General features: G+C 45.0%; 1 protein-coding gene across 1 annotated transcript in view; it reads left to right on the forward strand.

Annotated features, from left to right (window-relative positions):
* The window catches only part of LOC144823778 (uncharacterized), a 164,188-nt gene that overhangs the window by 100,946 nt on the left and 36,943 nt on the right, over window positions 1-26,299 (forward strand). Inside the window, exons 3-4 of the mRNA XM_078682605.1 lie at window positions 1,525-1,573; window positions 17,828-17,890. Coding sequence (XP_078538731.1) covers window positions 1,525-1,573; window positions 17,828-17,890 — 112 coding nt within the window. The remainder of the gene's footprint in view (window positions 1-1,524; window positions 1,574-17,827; window positions 17,891-26,299) is intronic.

Raw genomic sequence — 26,299 nt, forward strand, 5'->3', positions numbered from 1 at the left:
ACAAAAAATAGCATAACAAAACAAAACATATCATAGCCTAGCAAAACATAGCATACCAAACACAACAAAACATAGCATAACAAAACATAGAAAAACAAAGCATAACACACACAACCACACACACACAACCACGCACACATAACCACAACCACACACACATAACCACAACCACACACACAACCACAACCACACACAACCACACACACAACTATCTATCTATCGCCCTCACTCTATCTGTCTATCGATCTATCGCCCTCACTCTATCTGTCTATCGATCTATCGCCCTCACTCTGTCTATCTATCGCCCTCACTCTATCTATCGGCCTCAGTCTATCTGTCTATCTATCGCCCTCACTCTATCTATCTATCGCCTTCACTCTATCTTATCGCCCTCACTCTATCGCCCTCACTCTATCTATCGCCCTCACTCTATCTATCGCCCTCACTCTATCTATCGCCCTCACTCTATCTATCGCCCTCACTCTATCTATCTAATCGCCCTCACTCTATCTATCTAATCGCCCTCACTCTATCTATCTAATCGCCCTCACTCTATCTATCTAATCGCCCTCACTCTATCTATCTATCAATCTATCTATCGCCCTCACTCTATCTATCAATTTATCTATCGCCCTCACTCTATCTATCTATCTATCGCCCTCACTCTATCTATCTATTTATCGCCCTCACGCTATCTATCGCCCTCACTCTATCTATCGCCAGCACTCTATCTATCTGTCTAGCTATCTATCCCCCTCACTCCTATCTATCTATCTATCTATCTCGCTCACTCAATCTCTCTATCGCCCTCTATCTATCGCCCTCCCTCTATCTATCTATCCCACTCACTCTATCTATCGCATCACCACAGCATCACTAAGGGGCACAACAACATCACTATGCGCTACCACAGGATCATTGAATGCCACAGCATCACTAGTCGCCACCACAACATCTCTCAGCCCCACCACAGCATCAATCTGTGCAACCATTTACCAACAACTGGGTCAAATATGATCTCTCAATGTTTCAAGCTTTATTACAAATGTCACAAAAAGAGGTTAGTATTTCACTTCTGTTCTTGGATTTTCGTCACAATAAAATACACTGAACATATTCTTCACAAAAGTTATTTACAAAAGTTTAAGCTATTGCCATTATAAATTACAATAACTTTTATTTAAGTATTAATTATTAAAAAAATTCAAAGCCATTGTTATTTGTAATATCAATACATCTAAGTCACGTGAATACAACACATATTTCATTACAAATGCTATAGGTGTCACAAGTTATAACTATTGGCATTGTAAATGACAAAGCTATTATTTTTGCTATTTTCAAAACCAACACATATATAAAAAATGTGTCATTTAAAATACCAATAGCTCAAACTTTCCTAATGCGAGACCTTATGCATTGCAAATGCTTGTTGAGGAGTAGTTGTTTCTTTTTCATCGGGTATGCGGATAAGAGGTTAGACAATTGGTGTGTGACATCTAATTGCTTCTTTTACCTCTTCAGGCATTTGAAGAACTGGAAAAGGCGCACCAAACCACACTTGCAGATTCCAGTAAGTTGCACTGTTAGTATGGTTATATGTCAAGTATATGTGTGTATACCAGGGGCGTAATAGAAGCCCCCGCACCCCCCGCGGTGTAGGTGTGCCTAAAGGTTCCTTGTTTTGTAGAGGCCCCCTCAGCTCTTAAGCCTTGCCATGACGACAGGACGTGTACAGTGGCATGAAATATGAAACAGTTAAGAGCTCAGGAAAGCCACTCTGCTCTCCCGAGCAGAAACAAACAGAATTACAAATCTGGTAAGTAAATATTGCTGGCAGACAGAGGCCCAGCAAAAGTGCAGCATGTGGCCCTCCAGCCCTTTTGATGGGACCTCAACCCTTTGGGGGACCTCCATTGAGCCCAAGAGAAATTAATATCTGTCCAGTCCGGGATACTCCGGGGCTCCACGTCATATTCTGCATGGCGCCCCGTCATTTTGCGTTAACCCACTGTTGTATACAGCATAGACACAAACACGCAGATGCATATTTATCATAGTTCGTAGAGTTACATAGCATTGCTTTACAATTTTTATGGTTAGTTTAGCTGCTCTAATAGTATGTATGAACCACAGTTTTACACATGTGAATATAGTAGACTTGAATGAGGTCATCACAGATATGATGATCAAATCTGCAGTTGTGTGAGTAATCATTCATCACTAAAAGTCTAGATAATGAAAATATGCTCAGTTTCACAATGGTAACAGTTGATATGAGCGCTCAGCACAGTAAAGGTACAGGTAAAGTTTAGAATCAAAGTAAATGTGGTGCTCAAAAGGATGAAGAGGCTGGTTACCACAACCCCAAAGATAACCACAAGGGTACAGACTGTAAATTGTCCATCCGAGCACTCGTTCAGTATCAAAGAAAGTCTTTCATGGTTTTCACCAGTCCATTTAATATCCGATTTCTTCAGTTGTATCACAAATCATAAGTTCCAATCGAATTCCAAATCAAAAATCCAACAAATGAAACGATGCAGCCAACACGTGTTTCGTCTGGTCAGTAGGACCTTTGACTTCCTCAGGGCTCCAAATTCAGGTATCCAGCACCGTATTCCACACTGTATTCCAGATATCTATTCACGTAACATCCTCCTAGTCTCGATTCAATATGCTCCTAATTTTTCTCTCCTGTATTTAGTCACCACACGTGTTCGTGTCGTTCGTAATACTCCTCTCGCGTGTCAAATGGCGTTCTGCCATTTGACACGCCATTTGACACGCGAGAGGAGTATTACGAACGACACGAACACGTGTGGTGACTAAATACAGGAGAGAAAAATTAGGAGCATATTGAATCGAGACTAGGAGGATGTTACGTGAATAGATATCTGGAATACAGTGTGGAATACGGTGCTGGATACCTGAATTTGGAGCCCTGAGGAAGTCAAAGGTCCTACTGACCAGACGAAACACGTGTTGGCTGCATCGTTTCATTTGTTGGATTTTTGATTTGGAATTCGATTGGAACTTATGATTTGTGATACAACTGAAGAAATCGGATATTAAATGGACTGGTGAAAACCATGAAAGACTTTCTTTGATACTGAACGAGTGCTCGGATGGACAATTTACAATGAAAATATGCTATTTGAATCCCTGGGGAAGTTTAAGCCCCATGAACCTTCTGAGGACACAACTAAAGGACAGAGTGGAAGTCCCTTCCAGTGGTCCTTCGGCTACTCTGTCCCGATGCCTATGGGAGAACTTGCTGGTGACCATTCAGATGACCTCTTAACAGCATATCCTATCACTTTCTGATGACCCTTCCAGTGGCCCTTCTGAGGGCCCTTTGAATGACTCTTAAAGTGGTCCTCCCGATGATTCTCAGAACTACACTGATTATTCTTCCAGCATCTTTTCTGGTGACTTTCTTCAAAGGACCAATACAGTAGCCATTCCTGTTACTGTACTGACGACCCTCATGGAGGTATTCAGGCAGAAATCCCTGACCGTGTGGCTTCTCCCCACCCAGCAGAGGGAGGATTCTTAATCATGGTAAGCCCCCTTAGGCAACGTGGTTTGTTGACATAGTTTACTTCAATGTAAACCACTATGACTTCTGGTATTCATCCCTTTTCTTTCTTCCTTCCCAGTTCTAAAATGATCTGGTGAAGTGCGATTTGATATGTGGCCCAAGCATGCATAGTTGGCACCTATTTGTGATGAAGTGGATTTCTGAGTAAGAGCCAGCAGGCAATAACACTTATGCAAACCCTCAAATCTGCGGTCAACATAGTGGCAATGATGGAGGCGTGGCATTACCGGCTATCATGACAAATGCTCTTTCCTAGAGCTCCATGAATCTAGCCACCCAAATCCTGTCTAATATCACCCCAGGGCATGCCTAATGATGCCATCCTGTGGTGGCTCAACCACTTGCAGCAGTGTGGGGCTGGTGGGGCCCACCCCTTCCCCAGTAAGTGCCTCAGTGGGCCCAACCCCGTGCCCAGGGCCAACGTGACAAAACTTTAGGCCCCTGCCACAATCCAGATCCCTGCCACACTAATTTTCCTGCATTCAGGTAAATTCCCCTGCAATAAACCACACCAGGCCAGCAGCGGCAGCCGCACCGGCTCAGCAGGGGACCCGCTGGGGTTGAGTTGCTGAGGTGATTATCCTCCTCCCCCACCATGACTCTCTCATTTCTGGGCTCCATCTACTAGTGTACTTCAACATTCCCCTGAACTCAAGGGTTTGCATCCTAATTTACATCTGCGACACTACCTCTGTCGGTCTGACCGATCCACCACTCCACAAGGCACTTTGGAAGAGCTACTTACTTGAGTCATTGGTGGACCCTGGATTGCCTGACAACTACACCCTGTACAACGCTCCGCCGCCCTCGCCAGTACGGGTGCAGACCATGCTAGACAGAAGGAACTGGCCAAGACATCATACAGCGACTGGCAGACTGGGTAGGAGAACCCCTCCCTTCTTCTTGGTCTCCTCTACAGTTTCCTTCTTTAATATCTCGGCAGGTGTACGGCAGTGCTCTGCTCTGGTAAGAGTGATATGCCACCCTCGCTAGGGCAGTAGCAAGGTACCTGGGTGAGGTCCCCCAACTGGAGTGAGGTAAGTGGAGTCTCTCATCGGCTCCCCGGGCATTCCTTGGCTGACCCCTTGCCTCCATCCACAGTTCACTTCCAGCCCGGAGTATTACTAATTCCATCTGTCGATGCCACCCCGTGTACTGGCTCTGGCTCCGGCTTCTTGTGGGGTGTCTCCTCTGGCCGGCACAACATAATGCCCGGACTTGTTGCTCCCCTACTCTTCACTTCCTGGAACCTCTGACTTGCCTCACTTGGAGCCAGGACAGCCCATATCCTGGACATTCCTGCTTCTCTCTAATGCCCCTTTCACCGCACTTTTCAAGTGTGGGTGTCCTCTTTGTTTCCTCTCCCCCAGCTGCAAACGAGGGTTCGACAGATAGCAGCACCACCCCCACCGCCCCATCAGGTGGCAGAACAACAGACTATTGTACTGGAAACCCCTAACATAGATGTTGCACAGACTAATCGTCTGCCTCCAGATGATAAATTCGACTAGGTCCTTGTGGCCATTTAAAGTTATCGCCTGTCCAAGGAGTCACCAGTGGGTACATTGATAACAGAACTAGGATTCCTCCGATATGACCATCGGAAGCTATCGGACTATGTGGCAGAGGGTGAAAAGGAGATGGCAATGCTGCAACCTCAGATGAATGATGCACAAGGATTGTTATCAGACCTTTGGTCCCATGTGAAGACCCTAGAGGAGCGGGCGGAGGATTCCGAAGGCCGCTCCTGGAGAAGCAATATTTGCATCGTAGGCATCCCAGTGGGCTTGGAGGGCCATAACCCTTTAACATTCCTAGACATCTGGTTTCACTCCTTTGTCCCCCACTGCGAATCTCACTCCGTTCTTCTCTTTGGAAAGAGCTCACTGAGTGCCGGCGAGACCACCGATTCCAGGTGCCCCTCCTCGCCCCATGTGGGCAAGCTCCTCCACTACTGGGATCGAGACACTATCCTGTGAGCCACGAGCACTGCAGGCCTCTTGACCCTGGACAATCATATACTTATGCTCTTCCCCGACTACACGCCTGCACTACAATGACAACGGTCCACTTTCCTTTAGTGCGAAGAAAAGACTCAGCAAGCTCGAATTGCAGTACTTCCTGCTGCTGCCGGTCTGTGTTAAGGTCCACTCTGATGGCAAGTCCTTCTTTTTCACAGATCCTCCAGATGTGTGGGACTGGATTGACCAACAACAGGCCGGCCCATCATCGACCTGTGAGGGCGCCCGCTCAGACTGTCGGGACATGGCACCACTGACTACGCAGTGAACGGAGAGGGCCACTTTTGCCCACCTGACCCACGCATTCTTCCCCCTTGGAATAACTCATCGAAGACCACCGCTGAGATATACAAGCTGCTGCATCATTCCTGGACAGTGCTGGATCTGCGGAAGATAATCCCGGCCCTCACATTTTGTCGACAGATGATGAATCGCTCTGAGGAAACCTGCGCCATCTTCCTTTTTGCACACTTAAATAACAATGCAAGCATAGCAGACACACCAGTATGTCCAGGGGAGGCCTGAGCTGATGGGCACGGTACTCCAGCAGCAAGGCACAGTGACATAGACAATGTGCACAGTATAAACGAAGCAACTGTCCAACAGTAGATAACTAAAGGCAGAATCACTGGTGCTTCTGGCCCGAGTAGAATCCTCAGGCCATTTATAAAGGTTATATGACAGAACCACACAAGCCTTAACAACGTGGCCTTTACTACAACTGCGTTTTTACCACACCTGCCTTTACCATACATGCCTTTACAAAGACATAAAGGTAAAGGCATATGCGTGGTAATGATTACACCCCAGCCCAAGCCCTGAGCCCTAATACCTGACCCCCAGCCCTTTAAACAACCCCCCAGCCTTAAAAACTGCTTGCCCCCTCCGCCCTGAGCCCTAAAACCCCGACTGAGCCCTAAAAACTGCCCGCTCCAGCCCTAAAACCTACCCCGACCCAAGCCCCCCCGCCCAAGCCCTAAAACCCCGCCCCAGCCCTAAAACCTACTCTGACCCCAGCCCCCCACCCGGAACCCTAAAACCAGCTACCAGCCTTAAAAACTACCTCAAACCCCCCCCCACCCTGAGCCCTAAAACCCGGCCTCCAGCCCTGCTCACAAAGCTGTGACCCAATCCTTACTGTCCCGATCCTTTCTGCTCCTCCTTCCATTTTCCACGCCCATAAGATCCTAATCGGGAACACAGATTGCCTTAACGAATATGCGTGGTAAAGGCATATGCGTGATGAAGGCAAACATGGTAACGCTTGTGGGGTAACAGAACGTGTGGTTCCACCTGCATTGTAAACGCCGTTTCCCATTTATAAGATCAGTCCTGCAAAATGGGCAGGGCACATGGCCCCTTTTTTCAATCACATTCTATCAGGTGCCACAATACCAGCATCTTGGAAAGGGTCCCTTATAGTGCCCATCTTCAAGGGTAGCGACAAATCAAAAGCTGAAAACTACAGATTGATAGCCCTTATTGACAACAAGGTTAAGTATTGTGCTGGCATTCTACTGGAACAGTTACTTGATTGGGCCAATACAAACTCAATCATACCGATTTACTAGACAAGGTTCACACAAAAAAACAGGACCCTGACAAACATCATGGCACTGACCCTACTGCTCGACTCTTTCAAAGCAGCCAAACTGCCTCTACTACATTGACTACAAAGTCGCCTTTGACTGTGTCAACCAGAACAGGCTTTGGAGTAAACTAATAATTTGGTCTGCACCACCAGTGCTCTGAAGAGCAATCACAAATCTTCACACAAAGATGGGTTAGAATCAAGCTGGGCAGCGGGGCTAACCTTCAGGGCCAATACCAAATTCCTGCTGGCTCAAGCAGGGGTGAGTCTTGCCCCCCACTCTCTTCAACCTATTTCTCGCAGACCTTCCTTCTGTCCTGTCTTCCATTAACGCCCATACCCCAAGGCTTGGATCCATTCTTCTCTCAAACCTTACACAGAGGACCTGGTGCTGATCAGCCGGACAAAGGTTGGGATGCAGCATCTTCTGAACGCCACCCAAGAATACTCAACAAAAAAACGGCTTGACAATCAACACCAAGAAAACCACAATCATTAACCATGGCATCTCCCTCCCCATCCCCATTCGAGCGCTCCAGCCCCATTGGCCCCCCATACACCTTAACATCATTGCTATCTCCAACACTGCCCTGGTCTCTGACCCTCCCCCATTCACTGTTTGTCTCCTTTTTTCAGGTTTGGTGCGAGTCGTGCATTGTGGACACATTTTTACTGTTGCACTGTACACAATGCTTAATCAAAAGGTCTATTGCCATCTGTTGTTAAACTCAATAAAATACTTGTCAACATAGCGGCAATGACATATAGTGCACTGGTGAAAGTCTGAGCTAATCACTCAGTTTGAAATATATATATTTTGTTGACTTTGCATATCTGGTACAAACAAAATTTAGTAACCAAGCACTACACCAGCCACCCCTTAAAACTAAGACAACAATACCTTCGGGCCTAAACATTCACTTGTGTATGAAACACATTTTCTAATATTCCTCATGGTTTCTCTTAAATGAAGAACAAGACAGTAGGTGTAGAAAAGACAACCATCAACAAAGAACAGCATGTACTTTAGTATGACTTCATCCAGCGGGAGTCCATCAGGATATATATGAGGAATTACTCACAAATATACATTGTGAGATGCTTGGCAGCTGTTGTCTGTCAGTTACTTGATCCCCATTATTGAACATATCTGATTTGGGTTTGAGTGTTGACCAATTTCTAAAATCCATCCCTATCTGATGTCATATTTTTAGTTCTCAAAACTGTTAATGCTTGATGTTTTGGTCTTTTTAACTTTGTGTGTTGATCCAGCAAGAACTGATCCAGCAAGAACTCGTTGGCAGAGCACATGAAATGGGATGAAAGCTGGTTTTATGGATTATTTGTTATGTAGTTCGATGTTTAGCACAGCACTAGTTGTCGTCGCCTTAAGAGCTGTTTTATGTGAACCTCTGCAAACATATCTTTTGAAGCACATTGTTCCAGAACTGAAGACTCAGATGTTTTCAACTCCAATCACTCAGAAACGTTCATTGCCCAGCGATTGCTGCTATTAGCAAAGTGTTCTAAACGGTAATCAATAGATTCTAAAACTACTTTTAGCTGAGATTAGTTACAGGCATATTTTTAGTCCTTTCAATTGATCTACTTTCCAGATTCTCTCGCTCAGGATCCTTGTCTTCTTGAAGAGCCATGTTTTATTCTTTTTATGGCATGGGCTAGGCATAGATCTGGCTATCGTGGAACAACACCCGTGTTTTAGAGCAACTGACAGAAAGCTATGGCTAAATAACCTTCACAACTCCCTGGAAACCTTTCTGAATCATACCGGCATCTTCTGGGAAATGGAGTTTCACTCTCCCAGGAAGTATGTGAAAATGCTTGTTCCAAAACTAAAGATTGCAAAGACAGACTCCAAAACATCTACTGCCATACTATCTACCATCTTATTTATTTGCCACAAAAATTTCGACATGCACTTGGCGGTGCTGGAATTCTTTAATGTCAGTCTTCAGGTCTAATCATTAAATAACCCCCACCATTGGTTGTATGGACCTTTGTTCGTCAACAAGGTGAATTGAGAAGGAACAATCATTTACCTCAAACAGCATGAACAGTGAAGGCCATTTGAGACCTCACAAGAATTACTGAAGAGAGATAGTGTGAGTTAAAGGGTTTTATAAACAAATTAATACGTTTTGCATTGTTTTATTCAGTAAATATTAATCCTTTAATCATTATTAAAAATTCAAATAATCCATTAGTCGGCATTTTAAAACAAAGTAAAACAAAAAGTATTACATATAAAATAGAAATAATACAACAAGAGTGTTCCATAAAGGAATCCCCTAGTCTACAATAAGCATGAGAATGGCAGTTTCTTCAATGAGCAAGAAATTGTGTCAGTTCAGAAACTCAAATGAAGAGTTCTGATGAGAGAAAATGTTCTAGCTATCTTAACGGGATGTTTCAATTCTATTAAGGACTCGGAGGCGAGGATTATGCGTTCTCTCTTCACTTTTATTAAAAGCAGCCAATTTTAAAACAACAAACTACATTTCCCATGAACCCTAGGGAAATTTGTAGTACAAGAAAAGTGTCCAATTACGAACAGTCCTGGATCCTCCAATCAGGTCCCTCCAACATCAACATAGTCTGTCCTCACTGGCCCTTCATCCTCTTTTGGCGAAGTCAGCTGTTAGATTACACTCATGCTTGCTGTGTATTCGCATCGGAACCTACGAGGACAAAGGTCATTCAACGAACAGGACTATGCCAAGCCTGTAAACCAAAAGCAGTGAGGCAGAATTCCACAAAATGACAACGAAGCAATACTCTCAACAGTTTAGAATCAAACTGAGCTACTTACTCCTATACGGGGTGGGAAGCCTTCATCAAAAACCCTAGGGCGGGATAATCCTCGCCTCCTAGTCCTTAGTAGAATTGAAACTTTCCGTTCCGATCGCTAGGAAATTTTTCATTCTGTGTCAGGACTGGAGGGGAGGATTATGCTAGTTTAAAGCCTGCTCACCATGAGGTGAGCCATGTCCAGCACTGACTTGAAATAGAACCTTTTAAAGGTAGAGTCCGAAGACCAATCTGCTGCATTAAGGATATCCTCTAAACGGGCACCCAATCCAAATGCTTTTGAGGCCATAGCTCCTCGAGCTGAGTAAGCTCCGAAGTCCTTGAGACTTATACCTGCCTCTTGCATAACCCACCTAACCTGTCCGGCTATGGTGGGAGAGGACACTGCCTTAAATGGTTTGCGTAATGCAATAAGAAGTTGACGTTCTCCTGGTGGACGGTACTCCTCTTTCATTTCTTCGTAGGCCTTCAGGCAGCAAACCATGCACAACTTAGGTGAGTCTGGGAATTCTGGATATGAGATTACTCCTGTGTGACACTTAGTCCTTCTATGCAGCATAAAGGTCACTCCATTAGGAGTAAAAATCCTGGATGTGACATCCAGGGCTCTCACATCAGACACTCGTCGGCAGGAAATAAGCCAGAGTAGCATAGCAAGTTTAGTCGACTGCTTTTTCCGTGACAAAAACGGTTAGGTTGCCAAGATAAGAACAAGTTAAGAACCCGGTTCACATCCCATAGGGCCGAATACCGAGGTTCCGGGGGCAGACATAGTCTAATGCCCTGATGAAGTTTGCACACAAGGGGATGTTCTCTGACTGCAGCATTAGTAAGCGGCAGGTGACCTGCTGAAATAGCAGAACGAAAGGTGTTTATAGACCTGTTAGCCAAACCACTAGAGGCAAGGTGAGCCAGAAAATTCAGGATGTGAACTACATCTCCATCCAAGGGATTGAGACTGTACTGTCCGCCCAAGCCTTAGACATGAGCTCCACAGCCTTTGCCGAAAGGCCTGGGACTTCCCATCGTCCCCGGTAATCCTCCGCGCCATGAGCCACAACAAGTTCCCCAGAACTAGTGGATGTGGAACTCGGTCAGGGTCCACAAGAAGATTCGGAAACAGGGGGAGTAGGATTGGAGAATCCTAAGAAAGTTCCAGAAGAACCAGAAACCAGACCTGAGATCTCCAAAAGGGGCTGTGTATTACCACCTCTGCTCCCTGCCTCCTGATCTGAGCTGTCACTCTTGTGATTATCGAGAAGGGGGGAAATAGGTACCCAGTTTTCTGACTCCGATCCTGGAGGAAAGCGTCCGTGGACACTGCCAACGGGTCTGGTCTCCAGCTGAAAAACCGTGGGAGCCTAGAGGCAAAAAGGTATATCGAAAAAGGACCCCAAAGGTCATTCAACCTCCGAAACACTTCTGGGTCCAGCTTCCAGAGACTGGAATCCCTGAAGTTGCAGAATTGAAAATCTGCCACCAAGTTCTCCCGTCCGGGAAGATACTACGCTGTGACCAACACTCAATTGTCCAGACAGTGTTGCCAAAAACAAGTGGCCAGGTCGGAGAGGGCTTTGGACCTCATGCCACCTAAATGGTTGATATAACGGATCGCAGATATGTTGTCCATTTTTAGAAGAACCGGTGACTGAATGGACTCTCTTGTCCAACAGCGAACGGAGAAGGAGCCTACCAGGAGTTCAAAACAGTTGATATGTAATCTCCGTTCTTTTGGAGACCACAACCCTCCTGTAGAACATTTGCTGCACCTGGCTCCCCAGCCTGTTGTGCTGGCGTCGGACTCTATCACTAAATCTGGTGCGGATCCGAAGATTTCCCAGTGATTCCAAGCCTCCATGTGTTGTAACCACCATTGGATCGCCTCCCGGGCTTCCTCGGAAAGGATCACTTGTGGGAGATGGGGCACCGCTTTGAGGCGTTGCATGTCGTGGTAGTGGAGGGGATGCAATCTGAGAGTAGACCTACTATTCGGGCCAGATCTCTGAGAGACACCTGACGCTTGGTGAGAGCCCGTCTCAATTTGTGTCGAATCTTTGAGACCTTCCTGACTGGTAGGCTGAGTGTGGAGGATGTGGAGTCTATCACTAAGCCAAGAAAGGCCGAGGGATTGTGAGGGGGTGAGAATCGACTTTGCTTCGTTGACAACAAAACCCAGGCTCTGGAGAAGATCCACCACCATCCGTAGATGACGTAGAAGTTGCAGAGGACATGCATCCATCAGAAGCAGATCGTCCAGGTGGACGATAATTCATATGTCCCGAGCTCTCAAACACTCCACCACTGGTTTGAGGACCTTGGTAAAGCACTAAGGGGCTGAAAATAGGCTGAACGGGAGGCATGCAAATTTGTACGTCTGCCCCTGCGAGACGAACTGGAGGAATTGTCGGTGGAGAGGAAAGACCGGAATAACCAGGTAGGCGTCCTTTAGGTCTAGCCACACCATCCAGGCAGATGGATTCAAAACATCTCAGAGTAGATGAATTCCTTCCATCTTGAAGTGGCGGTAGACCAACCACTTGTTGAAACCATTGAGATTGATGACGGGTCGCTGGCCCCATCTATTTTGTCCACCAAACAAATGTTGCTGACAAAAACCCTGGAATGAGGAGTAGAGGGGACTAATGCTCCTTTGGCCAGAAGGGATTCGACCTCTGCATCTACTAAGGATGCTTCCTGTTGGGAGAACTGAATAGGATGGGGTCTGTGCTGTTGGACGGGATCGCCCACATAGTCTGTGTGGAGCCCCCAAACGGTCTGCAATACCCAAGGGTCCCCTGAGATAGAAATCCAAGCCTGGGAAAAACTCCCCAGCCTCCCCCCCTACTTTTAACCGGGAAGAAGGGAGAACACTCACCAGCACTGGATGAGGCTGCAGCTCCTCTGTAACCTCTGCCTTTGCCACATCTGCCTCTTGCAGGGTAGAAAATGCCATAGCGGGATTGGTCCTGGTACTGTCCTTGCCTGGAGCCTTGCCCTCTTGGGTGTTGGTTGGAGTGCGGCTGATCGAGCAGCCCCTACCTCGACCACCCACTTGGAAAACCTGGGGGGAAACCTTTTTAATGGAGGATTGTGCTTTGTCAAGGGAGGTAAAGGTGCTGACAAATTTACCTGACTCCTTGACAAAAGGTTCCCCGAAGAGGCCTCATTGAGCCATCGCCCCTGCTTCTGAATCCGCAAGATCCCCAAGTTTGGGGTCTAGTTTTAATAAGCAAAGAGCAACAGCGCTCTGTGGAAAGGGCCCAATTAGCATTGCCCAGAAACACAATAGCCTTCTGTTTCCTCGGCCATGTCCAGAACCTTCGTGAGGGGCCCTAAAATGTCCAGGAGTTTGTCCTGGCACGCACACCCTGACCTGTCAATCCCTTTATTGGAATCCCTCATACATCTTTGCAATAACGTCGACATGCGGGCAGCAATCTTTGAGGTGAGGGCAATTTGACCTTCTAGGGAAGGCCGAGGACATTCTGCTTGGAGGCAGTTATGTGCCTCTTTCTCTATGGGCTTCCTAATTCGCATTGCCACATAACTGGCCACTTAATCAGCTGGGGTCCAGTTTGAGGAGCGGGGGTGAACTATTTCACCAGGGTCGAACATGTCAGAAGTGTCCTGAGGGCGGGAAGGGAGCCAAGGTCTGGAAAGGACGGGCTGAGCATTCGTGTCCCCTGTGTCGTCTTGTGGGTTGGAGAAATTGTCCCCTGCAGGTGGTAAATTTCGTTGTGTGGCTAGGAAGGCTTGTTTTAGCCTATCAAAGGTACCGAGATCCACCCCCTGGTCGTGTGCGGATTTGGCAGGGGGGGTGCAGATTCTGCCGTCTGTAGAGTCAATGGAGGCCCATTTTGTGGGGCGGGAGCCATAGGGAGGTTAGCCAGACGTGCTAGCGCCTGATCAATCTTGAGGAACAACCTCTCTTCTAGGGGCGACATGGCTTCGCCCAGAGCTTTATGAATTGAAGCATCTACAGCTTCGTAGAACTCATTGTCTCAAGGGAGGTCAGCCAGGGTGCTTTTCCCTCCCTGGGACTCTTCTTTGTAGTCCATCTCCATATTTTTGACACACTGAGGAAAGACCATAAGGCACTGTCTTAGGGGGGGCTGGGAGTCAGCCTGCACTCAAGAGCGAGAGACTCGCTGAAAACAATTAGGGACACAAGTATCTGGTGCTTAGAAGTGTATACATTTGTCTGCGCCCGGCCTGGAAAAGTGCCCAACAGGCTTTGAAATGCCTGAAAACTGACCCGCAGGTGTGTATGAGGGAAAACAGTACAAACTCTGCTGGTTTTGAAAGCATGGTGTCTGACGGCAGCAGAGCATAAGACAACACAGATCGGCCTTTATTCATTTGGTGGCACGATCCAATACACCTCCGTGAGGCGTCCTCCTCAGGCCGGTGCTTGCGGGGAACTACGGTGCGCCATTCAAACCCCTCAGGATTTGAATGCATGCCCCGTTTCCCTCTGCCTCCCATGCCCCCTGGCAGCGGGAGGTCCGCAAGCGCACCAGAAGAGCCGCGTAGGAGCAATTGAACAGGGACGGGGCACCTAAAGCGTCCGGGAGAAAAAAAATACAATCAGGGAAAATTGACAGTGCGCACAAAGGCGGCGGGGAAGCCCTACTTGAAGAAGGGCAATCTTGTCACCGCCGCCCCCGCGCGCGCAGCAATGACCGAAGACAACTGCAACAGTTGACTTCCATCGTGTGAGCCCATTAGCACACGCTAAAACAAGCGGCAGCAATTACTTCAATCAATAAAATGAGTAAACAGTAATTAAGCAGAAAAATAATAGCAAGCAGTAATTAAGCAGAAAAAAAAGCAAGCCGTTTTAACACGTGTCGCCCAAACGCATGTGAGACAACCAATTAGCACAATCTTAAATAAAGCAAAGCACACACTTAATAAAGTGAGAATCCCACAGAGTTGGAGAAAAGCACTTATCTCGGCTGCGCAGTAGCGAAGAAAGAGGATGAAGGGCCAGTGAGGACAGACTATGTTGATGTTGGAGGGACCTGATTGGAAGATCCAGGACTGTTCCTAATTGGACACTTTTCTTGTACTACGAATTTCCCTAGGGTTCATGGGAAATGTTGTTTGTTGTTTTAAAATTGGCTACTGTTAATAAAAGTGAAGAGAGAAGGCATAATCCTTGCCTCCAGTTCTGACATAGAATGGGAATATTGTTGCATGAAGACTTAGCATTTGAGCAATAGAGAACCTTGCAATATAAAAAATATACTCAGTTATAAATCAACAGCCATGTCTGGAAAAGAGAAGGGCAGAACGGGGATTTGTCCTGAAAAGAGGTAATCCTAAAAATCCTAACTGCTCTAAGACCATACGCTGATATTATTCTCATAAAATATAGGTTGCAACAATTGATGCATTGCCCTTACTCAACATCCAATTGGATTTCAGCAAACCCTGGGAGCAGGTAAATTCCCTAGTTTCTCACGTCTTCACAATAGGCCACAGAATCACGTCCTTGAAAAGATACTTCGATCACATCTTGTGGTTCAGACCGTTTTTCACAGGAGCCATCTCCTCTCTTCTCGGTGAGAACCCCACTGTCAGTTGTCTAATCCATAATAAATACCTATTCATTAGCTAATAGAAGGCTTCTAAAATGTAACAGTATCTGCAGTGGAAAAGAAAAGCATATTGTGCAAAACAACAGTTCAATGTGAAAAACAGACTTTTGAATCCTAATATATAAATCAGTGTTACTATAGCATCATTAGTTAGGGCATAGGTCTTCAAACTGTGGGGCGCGCCCCCCTGGGGGGGTGGGGGGCGCACTCCAGCCCACCACTTCTCTTCCATTGTTGCTTTCAGCGCGAAACGCCATGTAAGGCTGAAAGTGCTTTACCCCCTGCCGCCGTGTGTCTCAGCTCGAGCTGCTCCTGAAGCTGGAGCTGCTGGGGGCTCGGCTGGGCAGTGTCTGGAGTCTTATCTCCAGCACGCCTAGGCTGTGCCTGCCTGGTTGGATTTCCGCAGCGCCCCCAATAAAGAGAATTTGGAAATACACGTTTTCCAGGGAGGAAACATTCCTAGCAGGAAACCATACCAGGAAGGCGATCAAAGGCATTCTTATTTTCACCAGTGCAATTAAGGGGAATCCAGGCGGCAGGGCTTTAAGTGGGCCGGGTCTCAAGGGGTCTGAGCACCGGCAGTTTTTTTTAAAGGGGGCCTCGAAACGGGTCTCTATCGGGCTCTGTTTGAGCCTTGGCACAGGCGGTCCGTTTTTTTTCCGGACTGCAGTGACAGCAACAGTGACAGCAGTTTGCTGTCACTGCAGTCCGGAAAAAAGTGCCAGGGCGCAAAATAGCCCGATAGATACCCGTTTCAAGATAGCAAGGACATCGATGTGTGCTGCTCACTAGTGAAGACGTTATGGCATGACGTCAAGCCAGGTGAGCGTCGTGGGGGGAAGGGAAATCCTTTAAAGAGTAATTTTCTTTCTGGATTTCCCTTCTCTTTCTGAAACGCAAGAGCAGCAACATTGTTGTGGTGTCACCAGGGCTTTAATTGGAAGCTTTTTCAATATTATATGCAACAAGTAATAGTTGCAGCTTATTTATCTTATGTCACTAATAACCATTGACAAAGCCAATAGTCCTTACTTGTTGTGGGTATGATGTTACTTGTTGTATCACATATCTGCATGCAATGACAGAAACAGCAAAATACAAGTTGGGTGGTACACTATGCTAAACACAGATTTTTAGTGAAAGTGTTTTAAAGCCACGCCTCTAATTACACTGGCCACGCCCCTTTGAGAGACCCCCCCCCCTCCCCCCCCAGTTTTTCAACCCACTAAAAGCCCTGTGAGTCTGTCTCCATAATCTGTGCCAGCTATTGAAATACGTGGACTGGGTCCCGGTACAACCTGCTCACACTAGGACACATTCAGCGGTGTCCACTCATTGTGTGTATTGCACGGAGAGCAGCAGTTGTAGGGGCCCAAGGAGATCTCTTAGGTTCAGTTCCAGCAGGGTGCGATTCAAATGCCTCACTTAATTGGCCATCCAGACTCGAATCTAATCCTCGCTGGGAGCTGGCTGGGGCCAAACACCTCAATGCCAGTGCCACTGAGGAGGAAATTCAGCTTGTTACTTCACAAGTGCTTAACTGTGATTTGGAGATAGGTTTTTTGAGTTCCATCTCTGTATGCAAGTGATATGCATGCACTGCAATGACGGCAGCTGTATCGTCTATGCGTAATTACAATAATCATTTATTAGCTCACTAATAAGCGTCTACTACCGGCAAAATCGTAATATATTATGAGAGATGGAGAAAAGAACAGGAAAGGTAGAACAGGAAAGGTCTAAACTTGTAATTTGCAGTTTACATGCTGCCGTTTGATTACGGGTCATTGCTTTAAGCTATTATAGAGACTTTAACTTGTAATATGCTGATAACACAGTGGTCTAGGGAGTCTGCTGTACTGGGAAGAAAAAGATCACCTGTTGCTTACGTACCTGCAAACAATGTGTTATCTTGCTGTGGTGTGCCTGGGAGTGCCTGCCATGATGAGATGAAGACGAAAGCAGTAGGTGGATTGATTGGTGTGTCATATGATGCTGATTATGATAACAATGGATCCTTTGATTGGAGTTGCCCTAAAATACAAACCATTTCATTTCCATGCTTTATCAGAAGGGGACCGTGGGAATACAGCATAGAAAAAGAGTGGGACATAGGGAACATTTCGGAAACACAGTTTTGTACGAGAATTCTAACCTCATATTTTTTTCTTTCTTTCAGCTGCTGGTGGGAAGAATCAGTACATGCTGTTAAAGGCACTTCCCTTAGTTGTGCTTGGAGCAGGTATAATAGATTTATTATCAGTCCTCCTTATACTGCTGTGTCTATGATTAAGAAGTTCTATGTGTTGGATCCTGTCCTGTTGTGTGACCTCCTTAGGAGTAAGATATTTGATATTTGACTTTTGATATTGCATATTCTATTCAATTCTGCGAAAGCGGATAGTTTTGCAATAAGGCTGACGAAATCTAACATCATCTTTAGCTTGTATCATAATGTTCTTTCTCATAATGCATACATACTTTGACTTTTTATGATGTCTAATTCTGATTACAAAGTATACCTATATTAGATGTAATTGTCTTCCATTACTCCAGCCACTGGGCCCTGGGTTGGCACTTCTCCTGACAGTCGATGGTGCCATCTCTGCTGTTCCAACACTCGTCATTTCTGCACATTTTGATGTGCTACACATCACTAACCTTCCGAAGACAGAGACTTAAGATCACACATATTTTCATCACATGATGAATTGACCGATAAGCACTCATTTTATCTCTAATTTTATATTTTGATACCATTGTCAGCACGGAATTCTATATCAAATTCTAACTCATGGGTCGTACGAACATCTAGGACCGAGACCGGTGTAGTCCCTATTCGGACTTTGGTGGCCCCTGGCTGGAAGCGTCTCTTTAATTAGAAGGACCCATACAATGAATGACAGACAAGGATTCTCTTTTAAATGCTTAATATAAGTATTAATTGGTAAAATACAGAAAAAGTAACAAGCAAATTTAGTAGCAAAGTATATGTCATAAGAAAAACACAGTACAGTTCTAAATGAAATCCACCATAGACTTCTAAGCTGGGGAATGGGGGGGGGGGGGGAGCGTGGGGGGAGAGGGGGTCTCTCTTGCTAGTTCAATCCACACTCTTATATAGGGCCTTAGACAAAGAGGTTAATACATTCTGTGGGAATACATCATTCTCAGGGTTTGGACCAATGGGAAACATACTAGCAGAAACATTTTAATACCGAGTACATTTGAAGATTCTCTCACCGTAGTGGTATATTGAGGTTCCACCATTCTCACAGTCTTAACTGTACATTTAAGCTGATACATTGTTAACAATGCCTGGGACAGTAAAAACCATATTTGATTCAGTACTATGTGGAAGTTTATCTGAGAATACTTTCTGCTTATTAAAGAAAAAACTAGACAAGTTTTATTTGGAGCAGCAAACAGCAATAGTTATCACGTGATATATTGTGACTTTGAAGCAAAAAACACAGGCTAATGTTAGTATAAGCTCAAATAGCGGTGCTCCTTTTATTAGAAGAAAATCAACGCTCAGAACCCCGTGATAATTTTAATCATCACCCACATTTTTCATCTGAGCTTATCATTCATCAGCTTTGGATTCTTCTACTTGGTATCTCTGATTCTTCATGGTGTTCTAAAACTCACTTTGCATTTCTTCAACTTTAAAATCGAGTCTCTTCCACTTTCTTCCTCTCGTTGTTGACAGCATCTTATGCCCACAGTTGATTCCTTTCAGTGATTAAATTCCTTTGCAAAATTTCAAGAAGATAAGCACACATGCAATTCCGAATAGCGTAATCAAAAGAGGTGTTAATCTTAACTTCGAAATTCCTCCTCCTACACTACGAAGCCATTCTCCTATCTTGACAAAATCCTTACCGATAGAACCAAAGAATGAACCTGGTCCTTCCCAGGCACCTGTTTTCTCCAGTTAGTTCAATTCATGCGTCATGTTTGTAATGTTGGTAATGTCGCTGCCAAGCTGATTATCTATGTGAGGAATGTATGCATAGTATTCCCGAGCATGAATGACGTTGCAAACTCCGCCTTCCGTGTGTGTGTGTATCATGCAAAATGCACCTTTCTTGGTGACTTCAATGCATAGTCAAAGGGTCAGTTCCTTTAAGATCTCCATATCTTTCCCAATAATATACTCTGCACTCATATTTCCTACTTTTTCTTCATCTGTTCATATCATTTCATTCAATTTATCTACAAATATCCTTTTATCTTGGGTAATCTAGAAGGTTACATCATGCAGGCTATGATTAATAGTGCTCAAATTGGTCACACGGGTAAAGAATTTCAGGCCAGAAGTACAACCCTTTTTTTGCAGCCGCAAACGTGAGATCCTCCCGTTTGCGACTGCTAAAAAGGTTAATGGCATATAAAAATGCTATTTTGCGCATCACTGACTCTCAAAATAGCATTTGCGACTCCCGCGATTAGGAAGGGGCTTCCCTTCCTAATAGCGAGTCACCATGACATGTACAATTGTTTTGCGACCAAAAAAACACTTGCCGTTTACCACCTACTTCAAGTAGGTGGTAAATCACTCGCAAACAGGAAGAGATCCCCAGGGGACCCCTTCCCCTTTGTGAGCATGTGAGAAAATATTTTTAAGCGCAGGCAGTGGTCCCAGGGAAAAAACAAAACTGAAAAATGTCATTTTTCTTTTATAAAAGCATCCTGTTTTCCTTTAAGGAAAATGGGTTGCATTTAACAAAAAAAAGAGACTGCTTTATTTAAAAGCACTCCCAGACATGGTGGTCTGCTGACTCCCTGGGACTGCTAGCCATTCCTAATGGGGTCGCAAATTGCGACAGCCTCATTAATATTCATGAGGCATGCAATTTGCGACCCCATTAGGAATCAGTAACGGTGATTGAGACACTGTTATACATCCCAATTTCCGAGTTGCAAATTACGAGTTTCAAATACGACGCAATTTGCGAGTTGCAAATTGGTGAGTCGTACATCTGGCCCTTCATCATATGCTCATGCTGAACCCTTATTTCTGACCCCCTGTGAGGGCGAGATATGTATTTAGTAGCCCATAGATGCAGATTTTCTCCACTGACAATGGGTACATTCTCTAAGGACTCATCAAAATCAGAATAAAACAGTTTAATTGTATGTTGGTGGTAAAAGAGATTTAAGAAGACAGAACAATAAATTGAGTATGACAGAGGCAAGTGAAAGTAAGCTTCTCTCTCACCCGCGAAAGCAGGAAGATAAGAACAAATGAAGCAATCCTCAACATCCATGACTTTTGCATACTCAGACAACATCTGATAATACACATTATAGCTATATACACTCTCATGCTGTGGGAGATATGAAACCTTACTCTTGGGGAAAGGAGGTGTGGTTATAGAAGCAAGGGTGAAATTATTTCGAACAGGAGAGTTATCTCACCCCAGCAAATAAACATCCAACAGCCATCCAAATATACAAACTGAAGTGGCAACTGCCAGACTCACAATTATAATTTTGCAATGTGTCTGCACCATGTTCAATTTAAATTAGATCAGTGAACATTTTGATAGTTAGTCCTCTAGTTGCTAGCCTCTTGCTTTACCCTATCTCGAAATCGATCAGAATTTTATTCTTCGTCAGCTGGGTGCCTAAGGAGCAATTGTCCTCTTGCTGTTACCCTAACTCTCTATTTGTCCTTTTGACGTTTGTCAGTAGTTGGCGTACAGGATATTTGTCATTATAAGTCTTTAAAGTCTCAGGGAGGCTCATCTGAGTCTGTCAGGCAGTCATGTGAAGTAAAACTTGATTTTTGCGATGTACGGCCAGTCTGGACCTGAGTACAAGCCAAGGTTGTGAATGTCAGTCTGGTTCAGTTGTTGCTGATCTTCTAGCTCACTATCTTCCCTAATTCTCTCTGGTCTCATCTTAGGTGTCTGCATTCGCTTTCTAGGAGTAGTTGTTCTTGGCCAACCTTCCTATGAAGTGCTCAAGATTTCTGGCTCTGATGGAGCCGATTCACTTCCTGAAGGGGAGTCTCCAAGTTCAGCTTCAGGTTCCTCTCATAGAGAAAGTCGTAGTCATACATTAGTCTCGACCTTCCATGAATTCTCACTATCCCGATGTAATTGTATCCTCAATCCAGTTGTTGATATCACAGTGGTCACCGGAATTGCAGCATCCCCATCAGTCTCTGGTTCTGCAGTCTCTCTGTCAGAGATGACGAATCTTCAGCCTGATCCTCTTTGTATTCCTCCAAAGACTCGGACACCTCAAACCTGGAGCGACTCGAGGAACTGGCAGAAAGTGGCTCTGCTTCCTCCCCTTTGTACCCTGCCCTCTTGGTGTGGGAGGCGTGTATCCAATTTGGTAGACCAGCACACATGACAGTGCTGTTTGCAACGAGGATCACCTGATAGGGTCCACACCAGCACTGTTCCTGGCAGGATCTACATACATAAGTTTTTCTTAATGTGGCTCCAGTCACCAGGGTTCAAGTAATGCCCTGCGAATTCTTGAACTACAGGTGTATTGATGTCGCCCTGATTAGAGATAGAATGCACCATGTCAGACAATCCTTTGCAGTACTCGACGGCCATGTCATCTGTCATATTCACAAGGGTAGCTATTGGGATAGAGGGTATGCGCTTAGCTCTCCCTATCAACATTTCGTGCGGTGATAATCCAGTAGTTTTCCATGGGGTACTTTGGCTCCTCGTGAGCACTAAAGGAAGGGCATCGGGCATTTAAGCGATGTAGAGGCACAAGCTTTAGCCAATTTATCTTTGATAGTCTAGTTCAGTCTTTTCATCATTCCTAATGCTTCTGGTCTGTAGCTACAGAGAAACATCTGGAAAATCCCTAGAGCTATACACATCAACTGCATGACTTCACTCTTGAAGTTTGTCCCTTGATCTGATTCAAGATGAATTGGTATCCTGAATCACGGTATTAATTCCCGCAACAATAGTTTGCTAACTGTTAAACTGTCACATCTCCGGGTGGGATGTACCTCAACTGATTGCATTGGGGCATTTCCATGAAGTCAACCTGAAGGCAATTAAATGGACCATCAGATTTTCCAATGTGACCCATAGTTACTGCAACTCTCCTGCCCACATTTTGCTTTTGACAAATCATACATCTTAGGCACAAATCTTCTGCCATCATTCTGAACCAAGGATTAAGCCAGTGAGGCCGAAAAGTAGACACTATTCCATCCCTTCTCACATGAGTTGGACCATGCATGTGTCTCATCATTGCTTTCTAGGAGGGAGTTTAGGAGAACTGCCTTTCCTTCATTTGACACACAAATTTTACTGGCATCCTATATGCATCTGATCCTTTCCCACTTGGACTTTTCTATCTCAGGAGTAGCATGTTGTAATTCCCTTAACTCATTGGATGTGTGCAGAGTATTCAATAACATATTGGTCACTGTCTTTCCTTCTGTTTTACATGGTTTGTCTAAGTGAAGGGTACTGGACTCAGGAGCACACTATTGGGTGACTTAATCTGCATAGTGGATTGCCTCTGGTGATATAATCATTGCCGCTCTTGTGTGCAGCACACTTCCTCATGGCAATCTCCCTTGGCAATTTGAGGGCATTTAACAGATTTGAAACATACAATCCATTGCGGATTGGGGTACCAGACAATGTCGAAAATTCCAACTGTAACCATAACTGACCGAATCATGCACAACTCCAAACTCATACTGGCTGTTGGTGTAAATGGTAACACACAATCCTCTGAAGTACATCAGGCTCTGGTAAGGGCTATCAGTTTGGCAACTTGTGCAGAAGTTACATGCACAAGTAAGATGCTTCCACTATGCCACTCAAAGCACATACAGCATAGGCAGCCCTTAAGATACTGTGTCGGTCTCTCAGATATGACCCATCAACAAAACGGATATGATCAGATTCGGCAAGGGGGGCATCTAATATGCCAGGATTTGGTTTTGTGCACAGCTCAGTTACACTGAGGAATTATGGTTGAAGTCACTCTCATCACCTTGCTCTGGGGATGGTAATAGGGAAGCTGAATTTAATGTGTTACATCTCTGGATGGAAACATTCTCAGCTACGAAAATGATTGCCTTATAGCAGGCTAAGCAGCTGTCCATCAATTGCTGAGTTCTGGTACGATTCATGAGGATCTCGCTGGAGTGTGACACAATCACAATCAAGAGATAACCCATCTTGATCCCCTCAATTTGCTGAATGCTAAGGCTAACCGCTGCTATCGTTTTCAGACAACCTGACAACGCTGCAGCCACCGAATCAAGAGTAGCTGAGAAATAGCCATTGGCACACTTAGTGTCCCCATGAGCTTCTGTTAGTACAGACAGTGCACACCAATCTCTTTCGTGACAAAAGAGCACAAAATCTTTCTTATAGTCTGGCATTCCAAGAGCGGGTGTGCTGCAAAATACATTTTTAGGCTCCTGGAAAGCACCATGCTTCCATCACCCTTTGTCACTGGGTCATTGATATCAGCATGCGTCAGTCTTATCAAAGGCTTTGCCATCAAAGAAAAGAAAAGTTTGGGATCCATTGTTGGCAGTAGCCAACCATGCCCATACACAAAGTCACCTCTCTCTGAGTGGTTGAGAACTTCATTTTAAGGACGGTCTCTATGCATTCAGGAGACACTCACCTCACTACTTTTGCTATTTGGTGTCCTAAACACCTGACTTCTCTCTGAGAGTATGGCAGCTTTTCAGGAAAGATCTAATGTCCATTCTCAGCCAAATGATTGAGTAAAACCTTATTGTCCTGTCTACAAGCTTCTTTAGTCCTTGAGGCGATCAAGAAATCATCTATGTATTGGATTAGAGTCGAGCTGCATGTTAAATGCAGCAGAAATGCTCTCTTCATTTTAAGGATCTGGTTGAAGTAGGATGGGCTCTCTGTGTACCATTGTGGGGCGTGACACTACACTAGGGTCTTCTCTTGGAACCGGAGCGTGAAGAGAAACTGTCTCTCTTCATGCAAGGGGACAAAGAAGAATGCCTGACAAAGATCAATGACGATGAACAACTCAGTTTCTGCAGGGAATTGGAATAGGATCATAGCTTGGTTTGGTACCACAGGATAGCATGGAATGACAATTTGGTTAATCTTTCGAAGGTCTTGAATGATCCTCCACTTTTTTATTTTACTTCGGTAAGACCATAATTGGGGAGGTCCAAGGGGTTCCGATAACCTCCTTCAATATCCCTTTATTTATCATGTTCTCAATGATGGGGGTAATCATTTGGTAAGTTCTTTGTAGTGGAGACTGGGTATAGACTAACATCCTTAGATGACTGTAACTTAAACTCGGCATCAGCTGCCAGAGTCTCAATTCCTATTCCATTCTGCATACAATATATGACACACCTAAGCTTGCAGAGAAGGTCTCTGCCCAAAAGGTTTACGGGACTGGAATCACAGATTACAAATTAGTGTTGCTCATTAATGTCTCTATTTTCACTGGCACTGGGGCAGTAACTTGGCTAGTATGCTGCTGATTTGTGATACCTACAACTTAGACTTCTTTTCCCAAGTGGTGTAGGTTAGGGACCTAAACAATTCTAACCATTGAACAAGTGGCTCCTGTGTCTATTAGGAAAGATACAGGATTTCCATGTACCTCTCCATCCCCTCTAATCCACTTCTAGGACTATGCCATGTATGCTCCCATCCTTAGGCACCGTCATTGATCCTCATCTATGGAAGTATGAAACATCATGGGAACAAGGTTTCTTTGCAATATCATCGTATTTTGAGGTACTCTGTGATTTGACTGCTGTGCTGTGATACCTCCCTGTATCTGCATTGGATTAAAGTTGTTAAGCATGTTATGGCTTTTGGAACTTTCTGAACAGCCACAAAGGGTTTTGGTAATGAGGAATACTCACCCCATGGCCTGTCAAATTCACCCCCTGCGATTCGGTGTGGATTGTACCTACATTTCCTTTTCCAATGCCCTACCTTGTTACAAATGTGGCACTGTGTCACCTTCTTTAGGGCACTTATATTAGTCCCTGCCACATTTTTCCAACCTCACCCCATTCCTTGCATTAACATTCCAAAATTAAGATCCAATTTAGGCATTTGAGACTGGAGCTTAAGTCCCTTCATCACTGCATTCCGAGCCAACTGGGACTGCACAATCAGGCACTTCTTCTTCAGTTCCTTTTGTTTAGCCTTTAAAGCCTGGCTGCAATATTTTCCATACTGTAGTGTCTCATCAACTGATTTGCTCTGCCACAGAGGGCACCTTCAATGTTTTGGTTACTGATTTCTAGCCTCAGTCCATATACAAAAGTGGCAAGAAATAGTCCAATATTTTCGTCTAAAGGCTCATTCATCTCACTGTTCTCCCTAAACAACTGCATTAGTCTTGCTAAATAAGAGTTCACTGATTCTTTGGGCTCCTGAGAGGTTTGATAGATTCTTGGCTAATTAATTTCTCTTTGGGGAACTTAAGTCTTTAGGTGTCTTATTTCTCCTACTTGGGCCTACAGATAGGTAAAGGATCTTTAGTCCCTGGCACCCATGGCAGTTCCTGTGTGGGCCATTCAACAGATCTCTTACATTCCGCCCACAGATGTTTCAGGACTGCTCCCTCAAACAACACATCCAAGCCTTCCCACAGTACCTTAGAAATGTTCACAATT

Source organism: Lissotriton helveticus, chromosome 3_1 (assembly GCF_964261635.1).
Source record: "Lissotriton helveticus chromosome 3_1, aLisHel1.1, whole genome shotgun sequence".
NCBI lineage: Eukaryota > Metazoa > Chordata > Amphibia > Caudata > Salamandridae > Lissotriton > Lissotriton helveticus.